Below are 15624 nucleotides of genomic sequence, written 5' to 3' on the forward strand. Positions count from 1 at the left end.
GGTCAAAGGCGCTTTCGAAGCGTTTTTTTTCATTATTTTCTTATTGAGCTTAGATGTTACAGATCATAATCGGGTAATGGATTTACTGTGTGTGATAAGATGTAATCCTAGTACGGTCTTAGTATTAAACTTATGGCGAGTTGCTTTCAGCTTTGGGCTCCAATTGAGAGCACTAACCCTTAGTGCATATAGGTAAGCAATAAGCATCTTACTTCTTAGTAGGTATAAACTTCTTGACGTAAGAGACGAGTTGTAACGCTCCCTGTTCTGTTTACACTGTGTGTTTATGTAGATTGCGCTCGTCGCGTTCCATGCCTCACCGTCGGACAGACACAACTCAAGGGATGAAAAATCAGTCCGGTTTGAGCGACCTTTGATTGGTGCATGTGATAAATAGATGAATTTGAAGGCAAATAGACCGATCTCTGATGTAAAAGAGGTAAATATTGCAAAACATTAAGTAAGTTTTAGCCAAGGTCTTTTGATATTCCCAGCTGACTGAATCGAGAAAAAAAATACTAGCATCTCTAACATCTCAGAAGCGTGCTACATACACACACCTATTGAGCGCGTGAGCGAGGCGAGGAACGCGAGTCTCTTCTACTGGTGCTAGCAACAGTCAACCACTTCGGCATCAGTTGTTCAACCGAACCTCTTCTCTACCTACTGCTGCTGTGGCGAGTCAGGTGAGAGAGGGGGAGATAGGGGCAGAGGGAGGGAGAAATGACGAAGATTCAGTGCTATGCCACATGACCAGTGAACGTTTTGTAATTGGTCAATTACGGTTGGTCGACCGCTGTAAAGCGGTGGCAACAATTGCTCTTCGTTGCCAGTGGAATGGTATGGCCATAGTTAACTGCAGCTGGTCGGCCTTTCCACCCTCTTATCTTTGTTTGGTCCTGGACCCGAATGACATCACCGAAACTGTTTACTGTAGGTACGCATCGTAATCTGCTGAACTGACTTGTAAACGTTTCGTTGTATGACAATGATGTGAGATTGTATTCAATGATGTGATAAATATATTTCATCACTTAATTTATAGTTAAGCATGGTGTGGACTGTTGAGTTTGGATGTAGCACTTATTTCATGAGTCTGCTCCAATTCGTTTCCTGCAAACGGTGTCGCCAATCTCCAATCCCCAGGCACTACCGGCCCCGGCTCGGCGACCATGGCTCTGTCCACCTGTCGCGTCCTCTGTTTTCGGCTGGGGCCCGGTCAGGAGCTAGTTGCCGAGCTCACCGCTAGGTGTCAGCAGGCGGGCCTGAGGGCGGCCTTCGTCGTCACCTGTGTGGGCAGTGTGAGCGGCTGTCGACTGCGACTAGCATCGACCCCGGACGGGCGAACAGACACGGTTAGTGGAAACCGCTGGGGTTTTATGTGGGTTTGATCAAACCAGATCACATTGACGTCCCGCGGGGCCGATGCATCCCTTCGTAAGTTGGTGATCCTAATATCGCTCTTGCTTCTGAGCAAAAGACAAAAGTAGGTATCAATTGTTGGTAGGTATAGGTAGGTTAGTTAAGTTACACAGCATAGCTTAATTTCTAAAGGCAACATGTGGCTCGGTCCTATGTTATTATTATTATTATTATTATATCGTTTATTCCACTAACCACGATCATCGGGTGGGCGTTACAGTGGAACATTGCCAATTCACATGCGGTAAACAGTGATGGTTGGTACGTTTAACTGTACACTGCAGGGCACATACGAGTACATTCGCATACATTGGGTGAAACGTGATCATCAGTTGTCAGTGTTTGCTTTTGCTAGGAGGTACTTTTTCAGTTCAAATTTTGAGGCATTCCTCATTCTAGTGGGCAAACTATTCCACAATTTAGAGCCATGATATGACAGTGAATATTTCATAAAATCTGTTCGCGGAGCAACCAGATCTAGGTTATCCGACTGTCTTGTCTCACGGTCAGATCTTCTAGTTATAAAGAGCGAGGATATCAATGGCGTTGTAATCTCCGGAAAAAGCAGACACTGACGAATTATATTCAATACAGCAATGTCATGTTCGAAGGCTAAGTCTCTTCGCCATGCCACATTCGCACTCTCGCGACCCGTGATACGCCGAGCAAATTTTACAATTTTAGATATCCTTTTCCCCTGTGTCAAGCCACAATTCCCCCATACAGAAACACAGAAACGGATATGTGGAAGAACTAACGAATTAACAAGCAGTGCAATAGTTTTCAAGGGCATAATGTGACGTAAGTGACTCAGGCGTATCAGCATGCCTATGCATTTGCCAACCACAGTGTCGATATGGCTACTCCACGTAAGACAGCTGTCTAAAGTAACGCCCAAACTAATAAGAGACGGCTTAACTTGTACCACAGTATCAAATACATGTACACTCTTCAAATTAATCTTTTTCAAAACACATCTAGTGCCAAAAACAGTGACTTGTGATTTGGCAGCATTTACAGAAAGGCGGTTCCGGGAGAACCACACCCCAAGCCTTTGAAGAAGGGTCTGAAGGCGACCTATCACAGTATCTAGTTCGTTTGGTGGTCCCGAAACCATCACCTGAGTGTCATCGGCGTATTGAATTATTGATCCTGATTCAGACGCAACGGTGGGTAAATCATTCATGTACAAGTTAAACAACATCGGGCCCAACACACTTCCCTGTGGAACACCTGACAGCACATCACCCTTCGCATCATTACAACCCCTCACATACTGGCGCCTGCCAGAAAGATAGTTTTTGAACCATGGGTGTTCAATACCATAGTGCGAGAGTTTCGCTAGCAATATACGATGATCTACACAATCAAACGCCTTGCTCAGATCTAGCGATACCAGAATGCAAATGTTCCCCTTATCAATAGAAGCCCTGATGGATTCCGTCAATGCAATCAGGGCATGTTCGACGGAATAGCGTGGTCGGAAACCAAACTGATTTTCTGACAACACATCGCAGTCATCTAGGTACATACTTAGCTGAAGAGAGACAAGTCTCTCGAGAATTTTGGAAGCGACGCTTAAAAGGGATATAGGTCTAAAGCTAGACGCCTCCTTTGGGTCACCTTTTCCCTTGTAAATGGGAACTACTTCCGCTATTTTCCAACAGGATGGCAAAGTACCGCTGGTAATGGATGAGTTAAACACTCGTAGAAGCGATCCAAGAAGCCTGGAAGAGAAAGACTTGAATAAAAAAGCAGGGAGTCTATCTGGCCCACATGACGTATGTGATTTTAAGGATCTAATAACTAAGCGTAATTCGTCCAATGTTGCTGGGCGAAGGTCGAATCTAGTTGATAATACTCTTGGGGGACCAAAAAACACCTCACCTGCACATGCACTGATATTTACTTTGCTAGCGAGGTTTCCACCTACTGAGCAAAAAAAATCATTGAATGAACGTGCCGTGTTTTCATCCAATGGCTGGGCGACCTTAGATTTGCCAAGCGTTGCATTTATTAGATTCCAGGTGTCTCTGCTGGACCTATGCGATCTGATACTAGATTCAAATTTTGTTCGTCGTTCAAAGCAAATAACTTTTTTAACCTGACGGCGCATATCCTTATAGAGGGTGATATCGGACTGAGCGTTGGTGCGTCTCGAAACACGTAACTGGGCCGTCGTTAGGCGGATAAGTTGCCTGGCGGCAGCTGAAATTCCAAATCCGGTTTTGTGCTTAAGTGAGACAGTTACAAACGGAGCATGACGATCAATGATTGGAATGACTGCTTCTGCCCAGCATTTCCAACCCTCGCCGGGATCAGAAACATCAACCCCGGGGGCCGAGGGTATCGCGTCATGCAGGTCTCTGCAGAAGGATTGGAAATCAATATTTTTCCATCTGCGGAACGTTATTGGGAACGGTTTCAACTTTTTCCTCTTAACTTTCATTTTGACTATTACTAAGTTATGATCAGATACGATACAATCTTCGGAAGTGCACCCTGTCACAAAAGAAAAATCACTTACAAGAACAATGTCAATGAGAGTCGATGAGGAACTAGCAATACGGGTCGGCAGTTGCACACACTGATGCAGTCCAGTATTGCCAATGAGAGTTAGTAGTTGTCGAACATGTGGGAGGTTCGGTCGCAAGAGATCACAATTTAAGTCTCCGCATAAAACGACTTGCTTGCCCTCCGACAGCAAGGTCTGGACTGAGAGCTCTAGTGCTTCGAGATCCTGTTTTATACAGTCATATATAGGTGGTCTATACACACAACCAACAACCACTGTCCGGTTGTGTCCACATTGTACGCTTACCCAAATTAATTCAAGACGCCCAGATTGTGACATTTTAGGGCCGGTGATCTTACTGAAAGTCAGATCACTGCGACAGTAAATGGCCACACCGCCACCTTTGCGTCCCCGATCAGCTCTGCCAGCTATCGCTAAATTAGCTATGGGGACATTTGGCTCACCTTTTCTTAGCCATGTCTCAGTAAAGCACATGACATCGATTTGGTGACGTTTAACATAGTCAGACACAAGGTCGGCTGAGGGTGTCAGTGACCTGACATTCAGATTGCCGATCGATAGCCCATATTTGGAAGTATGTACATGGTGCGAGACGTTAAAATTAGCTGAGCAGGTGTCGCTACAATCGGTCACATTATTGGAAGGCCTCAGTCTAAAAAACCGTTTACCTCGCTCGACAGCATCTGCCAGACGTTTCTACATCCTGCTCTGTTCAAATTCAATCTCGACCTGTCTAAACCATTGTGGGCACACTCATTGAGTCTTGGTCGCAGGTCAATAAAACGAACACCTTCGCTGACGCACATTCTTTCGAGTTCATCATTCAAATGACTGCGTTTCATTGTGAGAAAGTTCTCTGTCGCATTTATGTCCTGAGGCACCGAGCATATCACAATGTCTCTTACCTTTTTGACTTGTTTGGCGGCCTTGATTACCTCGACTATGCAGTCAAGCGTATACTCCACGCTGTGCCGCGACAGATCATTTCCTCCCAGATGAAGGACGAGGTCAGCGGTTATCGCCCTGCAGCCGGCCACAGCGCCGTGAAGAGCAGACAGGGCGCTGCGAGCAGTTCCTCCCCGGATGCTGTCGAACACTACCTGAGCTCCAAGAAGAAACTCGTCTCTGGCCGCCGCGGCAATACGGCGCACGTTTTGACAGCCGAGCATGACTGCACCAACGCGCGGGACCGTACTGGTTCTGGTGTCCATGCCTCTTTTCCGCAGACTGGAAACTGGTCGGGTCTTTCGATCATCAGCAGATGGTGATTGCGAAGCTGTTTTGACCACCGGCTTCTTCGTTTCTTTCGTTGCGCTGGATGCCGGTCTCGCATACGATCGGTCGGGGGGAGTCGTCGGGGTTCGGTGAGGAGTCGAATAGGGACACATATTCGAAGTCATCGACGCAGGTGCTACATGCTTGCCATCTCCTGACGTACCTGCTAGCATCATCATCATGCTGTTCACTTGTTTTGTAAGCTGATCAATTTGGAGCTGGCTGAGTCGAATTGCTTCCATTACGTCCATTAACGTTACGCCAGAGAAGGATGGGCCAGCAGGATGTTCATTCGAGAAATCAGGGCCCGGGTTCTGCTCCACACCTCCTATGACGAGAAGGGTGAGGATCAAGGCTATCCCCAGTGCAATGGAATTATGTTGAAATGATCTTGCTGATTTGGGTTTTAACCTCGCACGAATGTAGAACATTCCGATTCTCAGTCGGTAAGCTTGGTTGTCTATCATTGGCTTGAATTGAATACTTCACAATGGACGATATCGAAGTAGAGGATCACAGTGTCGGGCGTCACGATTGCCGCGCGAAAAATCGACTAAAATTCCGAGTGGCGCTGGGGTTATCAAAAAGCGAAAATTGTGGAAAAATAGGTTTTTATAATTCACCTATATCTTCTAGTTCCTTCTAGTTCACAAGTTTTCCACTTGGCCACTGGTAGAAAGATTACTTATCTTTCAAATGAATGCACTCTCAAGCATAAGCGACGCTAAATATCATAATGTTTAGCATAAATCACGGAGCCTTCAGGGCACTGGTCGTCCCAACCGACATCATCATGTTCATCATGTTCATGTTCTATTTAATGTTCGGCATCTATGTTCGAGACTCGACCTCTAACTGCCAATCACTGTCTGTATTGTCATTTTTCGCCCTCTTCATTTCAGTATATGGACAGCAGCGAGTTTCTGGAGATCTGCGGACTGGTGGGGACCGTATCGCCGGACGGCGCGCACCTGCACGTGACCCTAGGTCGCGCTGACGGCTCGACACTGTCCGGTCACGTGATCTCACTGACCGTCCAGACGACGGCCGAGCTGGTGGTGGGCGAGGCAGAGGACTTGGAGTTCTCCCGGGAGGAGGATGCCGGTACCGGATACCGCGAGCTGGTGGTCAGAGAGAGAGGAGGGACTGACGCGGGGCTCAGAGATTAGCCCGGATAAATGATGGGAGTTATTGTTGTTTATTGGGGCTTTAGGGCGCGTCGACTGCAAAGGTCATTTTGTGATGGGAGTTAAATACATAACATAAAGGAAGTGGGCGCTTTTGGGGGACAGAGGTGCCGTATTTTGAAGCGTTTGTACTGTAGCAGACCCCCACGGCCCACACACAAGGTTTGTTGCGAATATTTAAAAACGACGGTGCCGAGTAACGTCACCGTTTTCACGACGTTCTTGGCATACCTATATGTAAAAGGTGAAGAGCCGTTTGTACGACAGGTTACCTGGCCAATGCATCAAACTTGACCAACTGTACACTAAACCTCTTTTGCAACAAATATCCTCATATCATGAATTTATTTCGGTGTTATAATCGAAAATAATGTCTGATAGTTTGAAAAAAGCAGGCGTAAAAGCAACTGTGCAACCCAAGCTGATAACTTCTAAAAATACAGCGAACCTTATTTGACCAAATCTGCACCAAATTTGAATCAAATGTGTATCAAATGGCCGTCGTGAATTGAATACAGCTAGGAACTGTTTCAACATGAGGAAGCCGTGCCAGCTATTGCTATTTAAAGGGACCCTCCCACCTTCAAAAAAGTTAATGAATTGGCACGAAAGTGATGTCGCTCGGTTCAGAAAGAGCGAAAACGAATATCTACCACATTTCATCGAAAAATATTCGCCGGTTTTCAAGATATTAGACTTTTACTTTTGTTTACTTTTTGGGATCTCCGCTGTTCCTAGCGACTTTATTTGAAAGTGCGGCATTTGTTGCGCGCAAAGCAGCATATACCACCGCGTGCTACCAAACGTTTTAGTAAAAGATTTAAAAATCGTTAGATCTCCGCTGACGTCACAAATTCTAAGGGGGCATACCAATGCACTAGCCCCTTAGAATCCGAAAACTGCAAGTTTGAAATTCCATATCTCCGAATTAAAGCATTTGTCGATGTTGTGAGTGCCCAAACCGGTATTTGCAGGCCATGGCCACCAATTTGGCTATCTCAACTCAAAACTAATGTTAAGGTGGGAGTGTCCCTTTAAATTAAACTTTGATGCGTTTTGATGCGAATTAAATCGCTGAGTCACTAACAGCATTATGATAATACAATGGAGACACATCATGAAAGTTTTATGATTTTCTTTTTAGAATGCTCATTCGCATGGCTATCAAGAAACACTATTTTGATAAGTCCTGCAGTAAATGCACATAAGTACCTATATCTTGACAATGCCTCCTATTGAGGTTGCTATCGATAACACCTGCACAACGCATGACGTTCCGTGACTCACCAGCTAAGTAATAGGATATCATCAATTTATCATATCAATGACGTCTGCCGACGTCATTTGGAGCCGCCCTTTACTCAGTGTGCATTGAGAACGCAGACAGTGCGGAGCCGTTTCAGCCGAGACCGGATAATCTGATCGAGAAACATAGCGCAATGCTCATAGAGCGCACCTCGCCCTAAGTGCATAACATAACATAAAGAAAAAGAGTGGATGATGTTCACTGTCCTGCGTGCACTGATGTATCTACAAAGTTGCATCGATTCAGGTAAGATAGCGCAGCATACTATTATAGATCAAAACGACCTAAAGCATGCTAAGCTAAGATAATATTCGAAGCCTCGCGTGCCGTGGCGATGGGTCGGTGGTAACACATGACGGTGCAGAGACTTGTAAATGCCCCTCCACTCTTAATTCGGGTTCTAAGTCACTCGCCGCAGACATGAATAGGTGGGAAAAACGTTAAGGGCTGGGAAAAACGTTAAAAAGTAAACGCATCAGTTAGGTATGTTCAGATGCAGAGTCAGGTCAACAAGTCATCAAAATTGTCTGCGAAATTTAGATGCTACGTGTTTCTCTCATTGCGATGCTGCAAAAGAAATATAGGTACTTAAACTCGCGCATGACTGGGATATTTTCCATGACGCGAGTGACTAGGATAGGAGGGGGGCTCTCCAGAGACCCCCTTCTATCTCCGAAACTAATGGGCCGATCGTCAAACTTCACACGGCGTCTGATAGCCCTAAAAAACTGTCGAACGAAGCCTATTCTCTTTGACCTGGAGGTCACCGATGACGTCACAGGTCAGGTCAAAGTAAAAACTATCAGCATTTTTGCTTATTCACAATTTAGGATCTGACCGCCGGCTGACAAGTCCGATCAGGCCTATTTTTGGTTTACGCACTCCTTGATATATGCCGTAGATACCCTGAGGGTACTGAACTTTTACATTGAATTTTTCAGGTCAAGGCCAGGTCATCCTAAGTCACGTAAGTTGTATATCATATATCGGTCACGTGACGCATGTTTTATGGTCCATTTTACTCATGTTTAGAAAACAATGTCGTTTGTGTCGTTTGAGGTCATTTTTGGCTGAATGTACCGGAGGTCAGGTCACTTTCAGGTCAGAAAAGGTCAAATTTTGAACATAAATTTTTTCAACAAAAAGATGCCTTTCAGATGCAGTTTGAGCTCAGGAACACGACGGTGCCATTCATAATGCTGTACAATGTCAATAAACGTACTGAAAAATGATTTTGAAAAATATATCATTGTAAAATTTTGACAGCCCGGCTGACTGCAGCGACCACAGCGACCTCAGCGACCGCAGGGTTCATGAACAGGGCCCAGATGACTACCCACGTGTCATATCTATGATACATCATATCCAGACTCATTTGAGAAACCTATATTTCTTTTTCTAGAACCGACTGCTCGTCATTGTAACTTGGACAGATTTGACCTTGTTTGACCTCCCTGCTCCCTGTGACGTCACAGATTAAAAATCGAGGCCATCGAAAGCTCATCTTGTGCATTTCGATCAGTTCTTTCGATTGCCGTTTGAATTTTCCGATCCTTCTTTCATGGTTCCGGAGATGCTTGTCCCCCCCCCCCCCTTCAATAGGACGTGAAACCTGCCAGACCTCAACGGGGCGCGGGTTAAACGGGATATTCTCGAAATACCTTTGGATAGACTGGCATTAGCACGCCCCCCCCCCCTTCATCCCTCAGTCGAGTGGAGGTGTATCTAAAACGGTTTGCTTTTAGTTATAGCCCGTAGTGGCTTTTAAACCACGTAGCTAACTATTATAACCGTTCAGGTTATCATAATATCATAGGTACAGGTCTCGCGGGTTTCAGCGGCAGATTTTGCACCTGAAATTTAGTGTACTTCAGTCTTCAGGCTATATCTTCTTCGTCTTAAGCTTTTAAGTGTTGAAGATGCGATCGACTTGTTCGTTCTCAAGCCTGCCATGATCGTATAAAATGGCTTTATTATAGATCGATCAGTTTCTGAGATATAAGCGGAAACGTAAAAGGGCAAAACCTACCGCTTAATCTCGCGAGAGCCGTACATTCAATGAACAAATAAATGACTTCACCTCCTTTGAAGCACACACACCAAGACCCAAGGGATCTCGGGCTTGCAAAGCTTGCCGTCACTATCTCGAGTGTTCATATATCTTAATTCCTGCATCTATCATTCAGATAATTCTCTATCGCATGTTTGCTGATTGGTCAACATAAGCGATTCTAGTACCTACCTAAAATAGTTGAACTTTTTTGATCAATTTGATTTATGCACTGACTGGATATCGGCCACGTGTACAGCCGACTACAGAATGATGTTTCACTTTTCTCAGGAAATAATTTGCCTTGAGTGATAGGCTGTGCCGCATCACACGAACTGAATTCACAGACCAATGCTGTGACCAACGTTCACAATATAGGCATTCTAAATTGCGTGATAAACGGCACAACTTATCGTTCCAGTCAAATGATAGCTTCTGAGGAGTGGAACATCATTCTGTAGTAACTCAATGAACATACGTTTGCATTGAGTTCAGTGAGGTGCCGAGCTGCGCATGCAGTCACGTCAATACGCGACTGGGTAACACGATACGTAGCATATCAGGAGGCATGTCGAACGGATAATCTGAATGGCGAATGTCTGCCCTCGTGGAAGGCATCAGTAAGTATCGAAAATAATTGGAGACTTAACTACACTTGGACTTGATTCAGAGGAGATATTGATTTAGTGGACAGAAGCAGATGCCAAGGTTCGATAAAAGGCGCTGGCGAGGATCTTGTGGTATGAGGCATCCGAGTGTTGGACCGGACACGGTCACAAGGAACCAAAGTTTCGCAGAGGTGACTGATTTTATTTTTAGCGAATGGAGGCTGGGCCGCCTAATGCAGTGTTAACAACCGAACCTGGAATTTATTTACGAAAATGGATGAATTTTCGCGGTGAATGTTGCGAGTCATACCTATTGATCGAACCAGTGTCATCTCGAGAACTGTTTATTTTCGTCGTCAGTTTGCTTTGAGGTAAGTTAGTTTACGCCAATTGTGTATTCCTTTGAGTTTGTGGTCATATATCTTACTGTCTGTAGCTTATTTTTGCTGCCCACTAATGCCGCGCTTGTTTTATGTATGTGGGTGCACTGCATATCCTTATTACAGGCGATCCGTGATATATACGAGTATTTGTTATAGACATAAAGTAGCATATTCGTTTTTACATCTAGATGAAATCGATGGACGGGCCTTGGCCATCTTAGGCATTCAGCAATTATGTAGGTTTTCCAATATTGCCCATAGGAACTAGGAAGGTATGTACCTATGCCTGGTTTACGAATAATTTAAATGACCCTTTGAGTCTTTTAATATTCTTCTGCTTGAGATTTATCTGCTATTTGGGGTGTGAAACAGCAAGGATGATGTGTACCTATGTATTATTGGTTTTGATTTATTCATTGCTGACTTATTGATAATTAAATATACCTACATAGTTTATTGAATCAAAGAACACAGTTCTTGTAGATACCATTATTTGTAGGTGTATAGTTTTATTAATGACATAAATGACTTTGGATGTAGATATTCGGGACGAGTGAACAGAAACGCTCACCCCTTTTTACTGCTAGTGTAGGAGTCGAGACTTTATCAACTGTGTGCCCTATTACACATCGATTGTGCATATACTTGAGGACTCAACCATTGCCTAAACAATATGTAAAATGTGAACATGTCTGGTGGTTAGACTTTTAACCTGAATCAATTAACTTCTTCAACAATAAGTTATACTGATTAGACCTATACCTTATCACTTATTTCGGTTGGTGTCATTTTAATTTGTTTTCAGGTTGAATGAGACACTTGGAAGCCAACTAAGGAAGGATTAAGGAAAGACAATTGGCCTCGTCAAGGTGTCTCATTATCATCCAAGATATGAAATGAATAGTTATCTTGAGCCTGATGACTAGTGGCTTCCAGCACCACAGAAGAACATGCGAAAACATCTTCGAGAAGCATGCATACTATAGCGGACAGTGCAGTCAACGTCTACGCTACGAGCAGTGCGAACGACATCTTGCAACGTTAGCTTCAAGGACTTCTAGTGATATGCAGTAACTAGTTTATGAATGACGCTGCATAAAAAAGTAAAATGCATATTTAATGTTGCTTTATGATGTTGATTAGCTTTTTTTCTAACGAATGCTGTTTCTTTTTCAGGTGCTCTCTACACACAGTGGTGGCTATACGGGATTCTTGTCAACACCAAGCCAAATAAGCAAGAGACGAATAAGGCATAGGTAGTCGACACTCGACAGCCTCACCTACCAAATACCAAATAAGTTCTCCGATTAATAGCGTCTCAAGAACGATGACAAGCGAGGCTGTCATATATGTCTGCTGCGTGTGTTGCGTGAATCATGATAGGCCTGGCATCATGATAATGTCGATGATTCATATAATATTGATGAGATTGAGGACACTATGGCCTTACCGTTGTCCATCACTGACCACTCGCTAGGTCACCACTGTACGTACCGGCCCGTCGCAGGCCACCATCAACAGACGATAGGTATTGCCTCAGCATCTGTTACCTATGGGCAGTAGCCTTTAGCCAGTAAGATGTCTATTTCATTCCATATAGGGAAGGTGGGGTAAGACGGCCCAGCGGGGCAAGACGGACCACCAGCCCTCCCGGCTGAACCGCTGCTGTTATCTGCTGCTTTATGCACTCACTACCCTTGTTTTCCTTCGCACTAATGACCACCTGGGGCTCATGGGGCCAGGACGCATGGATTTTCAGTTATTGATAATAATGTTGTGTTTCGTCAAACCGATCTTATGTTAGAGACCTGAAGATGATTTGATTTAGGCGCCTTTCTTGCATGATTTATTTTCCTTTGTACTTTACTGCGAAGAACAATGTTATGGCCACACTTTAGGTCAAGCATGTGGTTTTGCAATGTTGGGCTGTTTAACCTATACGTCAAGATAATGACAGAATTTGGATTTGGGGCAAAACGGACCACTGTGGTCCATCTTACTCTGTGGTTGTTCATTTTACCCAACATATGAAAACATTTTGCTAAAACATTGACACAAGTTTTAGTTAGCTATTTTTTTTTTTCGGGAAGATGTCTTTGTTGCATGTGAGCCATGCATGTACAGGGTGTCTCAAAAGTTCGTTCACACATTTCCCATGCCAATAAAGCATATAAGAACCGGCCAAAAGTATAAGGTTTTGGTGTCTGTGTGTACACTAGACAAATATGCATGCTTTGACAACTGATTAAGAAGGTCGGAAACCAACCCCTTTGCTGTATCTCCAAAAATATTTGCCCTAACCGATTTTTGTTGCTCCATCAGCTGCCGGAGGCTGATAAAAGGTTACCAGCTTTCAAGCTCTTGCAGGGGAATCCCCTGCAGTTTCTGCGTCGGATTTAGTTTTGACTAGCTCCCCGGCAACATCTGATTTTCCCTGAAAGCCGACAGCTTGCATCGACACCATTCTTGAGTATTTTGTAGGCATTCTCTGGCGCTAACTTCTTCATGAATGACTGGCGCCGACATCCCAAGCGCCATTTTCCTTTTCAAAACGACCCCAGTCCTGAACAAACGGGAAGTACCAGGAGTAAATTTTTCGCATCATATGGTAGCAGAATGTGTCGGACGTCTGTTTCTCAGACACATTGTGCAAATTTTGCTAATTCCAAGCGCTCGTCATTCCCCATGCCAAGACCTTCGCTCGGTTGCGGAGTGTTTTCCTCGGGAGATGTTCTGCTTTGTAAACGGCCCAAACCTGTTCATCGTGTGGTTTAATCGGGATTTTGTGTTTAAAAGAAAATTATTCGCTGCAGATCTGCCTCTTGAAACTTCGTTAGATAAAATTTTACAATAACTGACACTTTTGGAGGGTCAGGTGTCCTTGGCATTGACGATTTTTGTGTTATTGTCCCCCAAAATTAGCGTTATAGATATTATAAACAATTTTAAATTATAATTTGTCTTTATTTTACGATGACCTGCACTTTTTGAAAATGGGTAACCTCTGTCTGTGACCTTCTTGCCAGTTTTCAATAGTTATGACCGCATTTTCAGCTGATTTCCGGAACACGAGTCTGCTGTCGTGCGAGGGTCGTTCAAAACGCCGTTAGTCTCGCATGGTTTCGTCCTTCAAAAATTTTAGACACCGTTTTTATGAGATGATCATCATGTTGCACTCATCCTCGCCGACACTTAGCCATGTGTCATTTCCGACTTAACCATTCCCATTACTCCTGAAACAGAGAGTTTCACAACATACCCGACTTTGCAACCTACATTTTCGTGCCTGACCCATGGTCAGAGGTGAACCCTTTTTGTGAGCTCATAAAGGGTCGAATGCACTTGAAAACAATGAGACTGCTTGAGGAAGGTTGTCGCCAATGCCCATGCAAAATTTCGACTGCTAATTTCTTGTTGATTCAGAATTATTGACAAAAAAAGCATGGCTGGTACCTGTGAACGAACTTTTGAGACACCCTGTAGGTGCTCAGCTGAGCTAGCATGCATTCATGCTGAACGACAATCCACACACACACTATACATACATATATGGCCTTCCGCCTTGCCACACGCAGGAGTTTTAAATTGCACTTCCATCACATATGAGTGCCTATAGAATAAAGGCTTACCTATGTTGTGTTGAATAGGTGTTAGCTTTGAAGTTCGGTCTTAAAGGCGCATACTTCCCGCTCCTATGCCCCTACCCAGCAGTCTTCAGTGGCAAGGGCCGCAGGGCTGCGTAGTCGGAGTCAGAGTCGTCAGAGTCGATCGGAGTGGACATTTCTGAGTCGGAGTCAATTTTGGAAACAAGAGCCAGAGACGCGGCATCGGAGTCGAAGTCGGTCAGAGTCAACAGTTCTGCCCGGAGTCGGAGTCCCTTTTTGGAAGCCGGAGTCAAAGTTGGAAACACCGAAATTTCATCGATTTTGACTTCCTCCGCATTCCGCGGCACTGGAGTGGAAATAAAAGTGGAGACACCTGGGATGTTGCGGCAAATAAAGAAGACAGCTTTTCCTAACTAACACTAGATGTCACTAGTGGTGGGCGGCGGCCAAGGCTTTGCGGCGGCCTGTCTGCGTATAAACAAGTCTGGTGCTGGGCTGGCAGTGCCAGGGTATAGGCAGTGCTGCCACCTGGCTGGTGGCCCGAACAGCTGGTCGACAGTTCTCCATCCGACAGTTCTCCGGCTCGCGCGGGTGTGGAGAGTAGCGCGGTTGGGCGGATCTGGCCATGCTCACCATGGCCGTCGTCACGCGGTGTCGACTTGTTCTTCTGGCCTGCTGGCTCGGTGGAGCATTCAGCTTCAACCTCGAGCCACGAATTCCGGTCATCAAGAACGGCGCGACTGAATCTTTCTTCGGATTCTCTGTGGCGTTGCACCAGTCTTTCGAGGAGCGTTTCGACGGCTCAGAAGTCCGAAAGGATTGGTGAGTACAGACCATGGCGCTGTTGACCCAGACCCTGCCCGCCAACTGTCGACGGAAATAGCGCGGTCGAACCGGCCGTGTGACGGCTGCAACTGTACGCTTTCCACAACCACCTGTGGTGCCGCCGTGACATTTTGCCCTTCACTATGCAACGTGACGCGTTCTGGGTCCTTTCGTATCAAATGACGTTGACGGACGGCTGCTCACTTGCTCAGTGCCTATTCCGGGGATAAAGCATCAAGGATTCTCCGGCACCACTTCGAAACGGCAAAGCAAGACTAGCGCGAGTGCAATGTATTGCGTTGCATTGCAACACTGCGCAATAACCCATGTGCTTCATTCAGAGTAATCACATAACCTTTGATTTCCAGTACGTCCATGCATCCAAGATTGGGACTGACCTAGGAATAACTGATAAATCAGAAGACTG

The 15624-nt window shown here is 45.1% G+C and overlaps 2 protein-coding genes across 3 annotated transcripts in view; both read left to right on the plus strand.

The window, feature by feature from the left end:
* Nucleotides 1-550: 550 nt before the first annotated feature.
* Nucleotides 551-6504, plus strand: LOC122384830 (bifunctional protein GlmU-like). Its single transcript, XM_043372604.1, has 3 exons — nt 551-686; nt 1147-1355; nt 6136-6504. Exons 2-3 carry the CDS (start codon nt 1173-1175, stop codon nt 6400-6402), a joined length of 450 nt encoding a protein of 149 aa, XP_043228539.1. The 5' UTR covers nt 551-686; nt 1147-1172; the 3' UTR covers nt 6403-6504.
* Nucleotides 6505-14851: 8347 nt separating this feature from the next.
* Nucleotides 14852-15624, plus strand: part of LOC122384835 (integrin alpha-PS1-like) — a 72299-nt gene continuing 71526 nt past the window's right edge. The window contains exon 1 of one of the 2 annotated variants that reach the window (XM_043372606.1): nt 14852-15194. In XM_043372606.1, coding sequence (XP_043228541.1) covers nt 14998-15194 — 197 coding nt within the window. In that variant the 5' untranslated portion in view covers nt 14852-14997. The remainder of the gene's footprint in view (nt 15195-15624) is intronic. The other variant, XM_043372605.1, reaches the window with a different exon arrangement.

This window comes from Amphibalanus amphitrite, unplaced genomic scaffold (assembly GCF_019059575.1).
Source record: "Amphibalanus amphitrite isolate SeventyFive unplaced genomic scaffold, NRLGWU_Aamphi_draft 000200F_arrow, whole genome shotgun sequence".
Classification (NCBI taxonomy): Eukaryota; Metazoa; Arthropoda; class Thecostraca; order Balanomorpha; family Balanidae; genus Amphibalanus; species Amphibalanus amphitrite.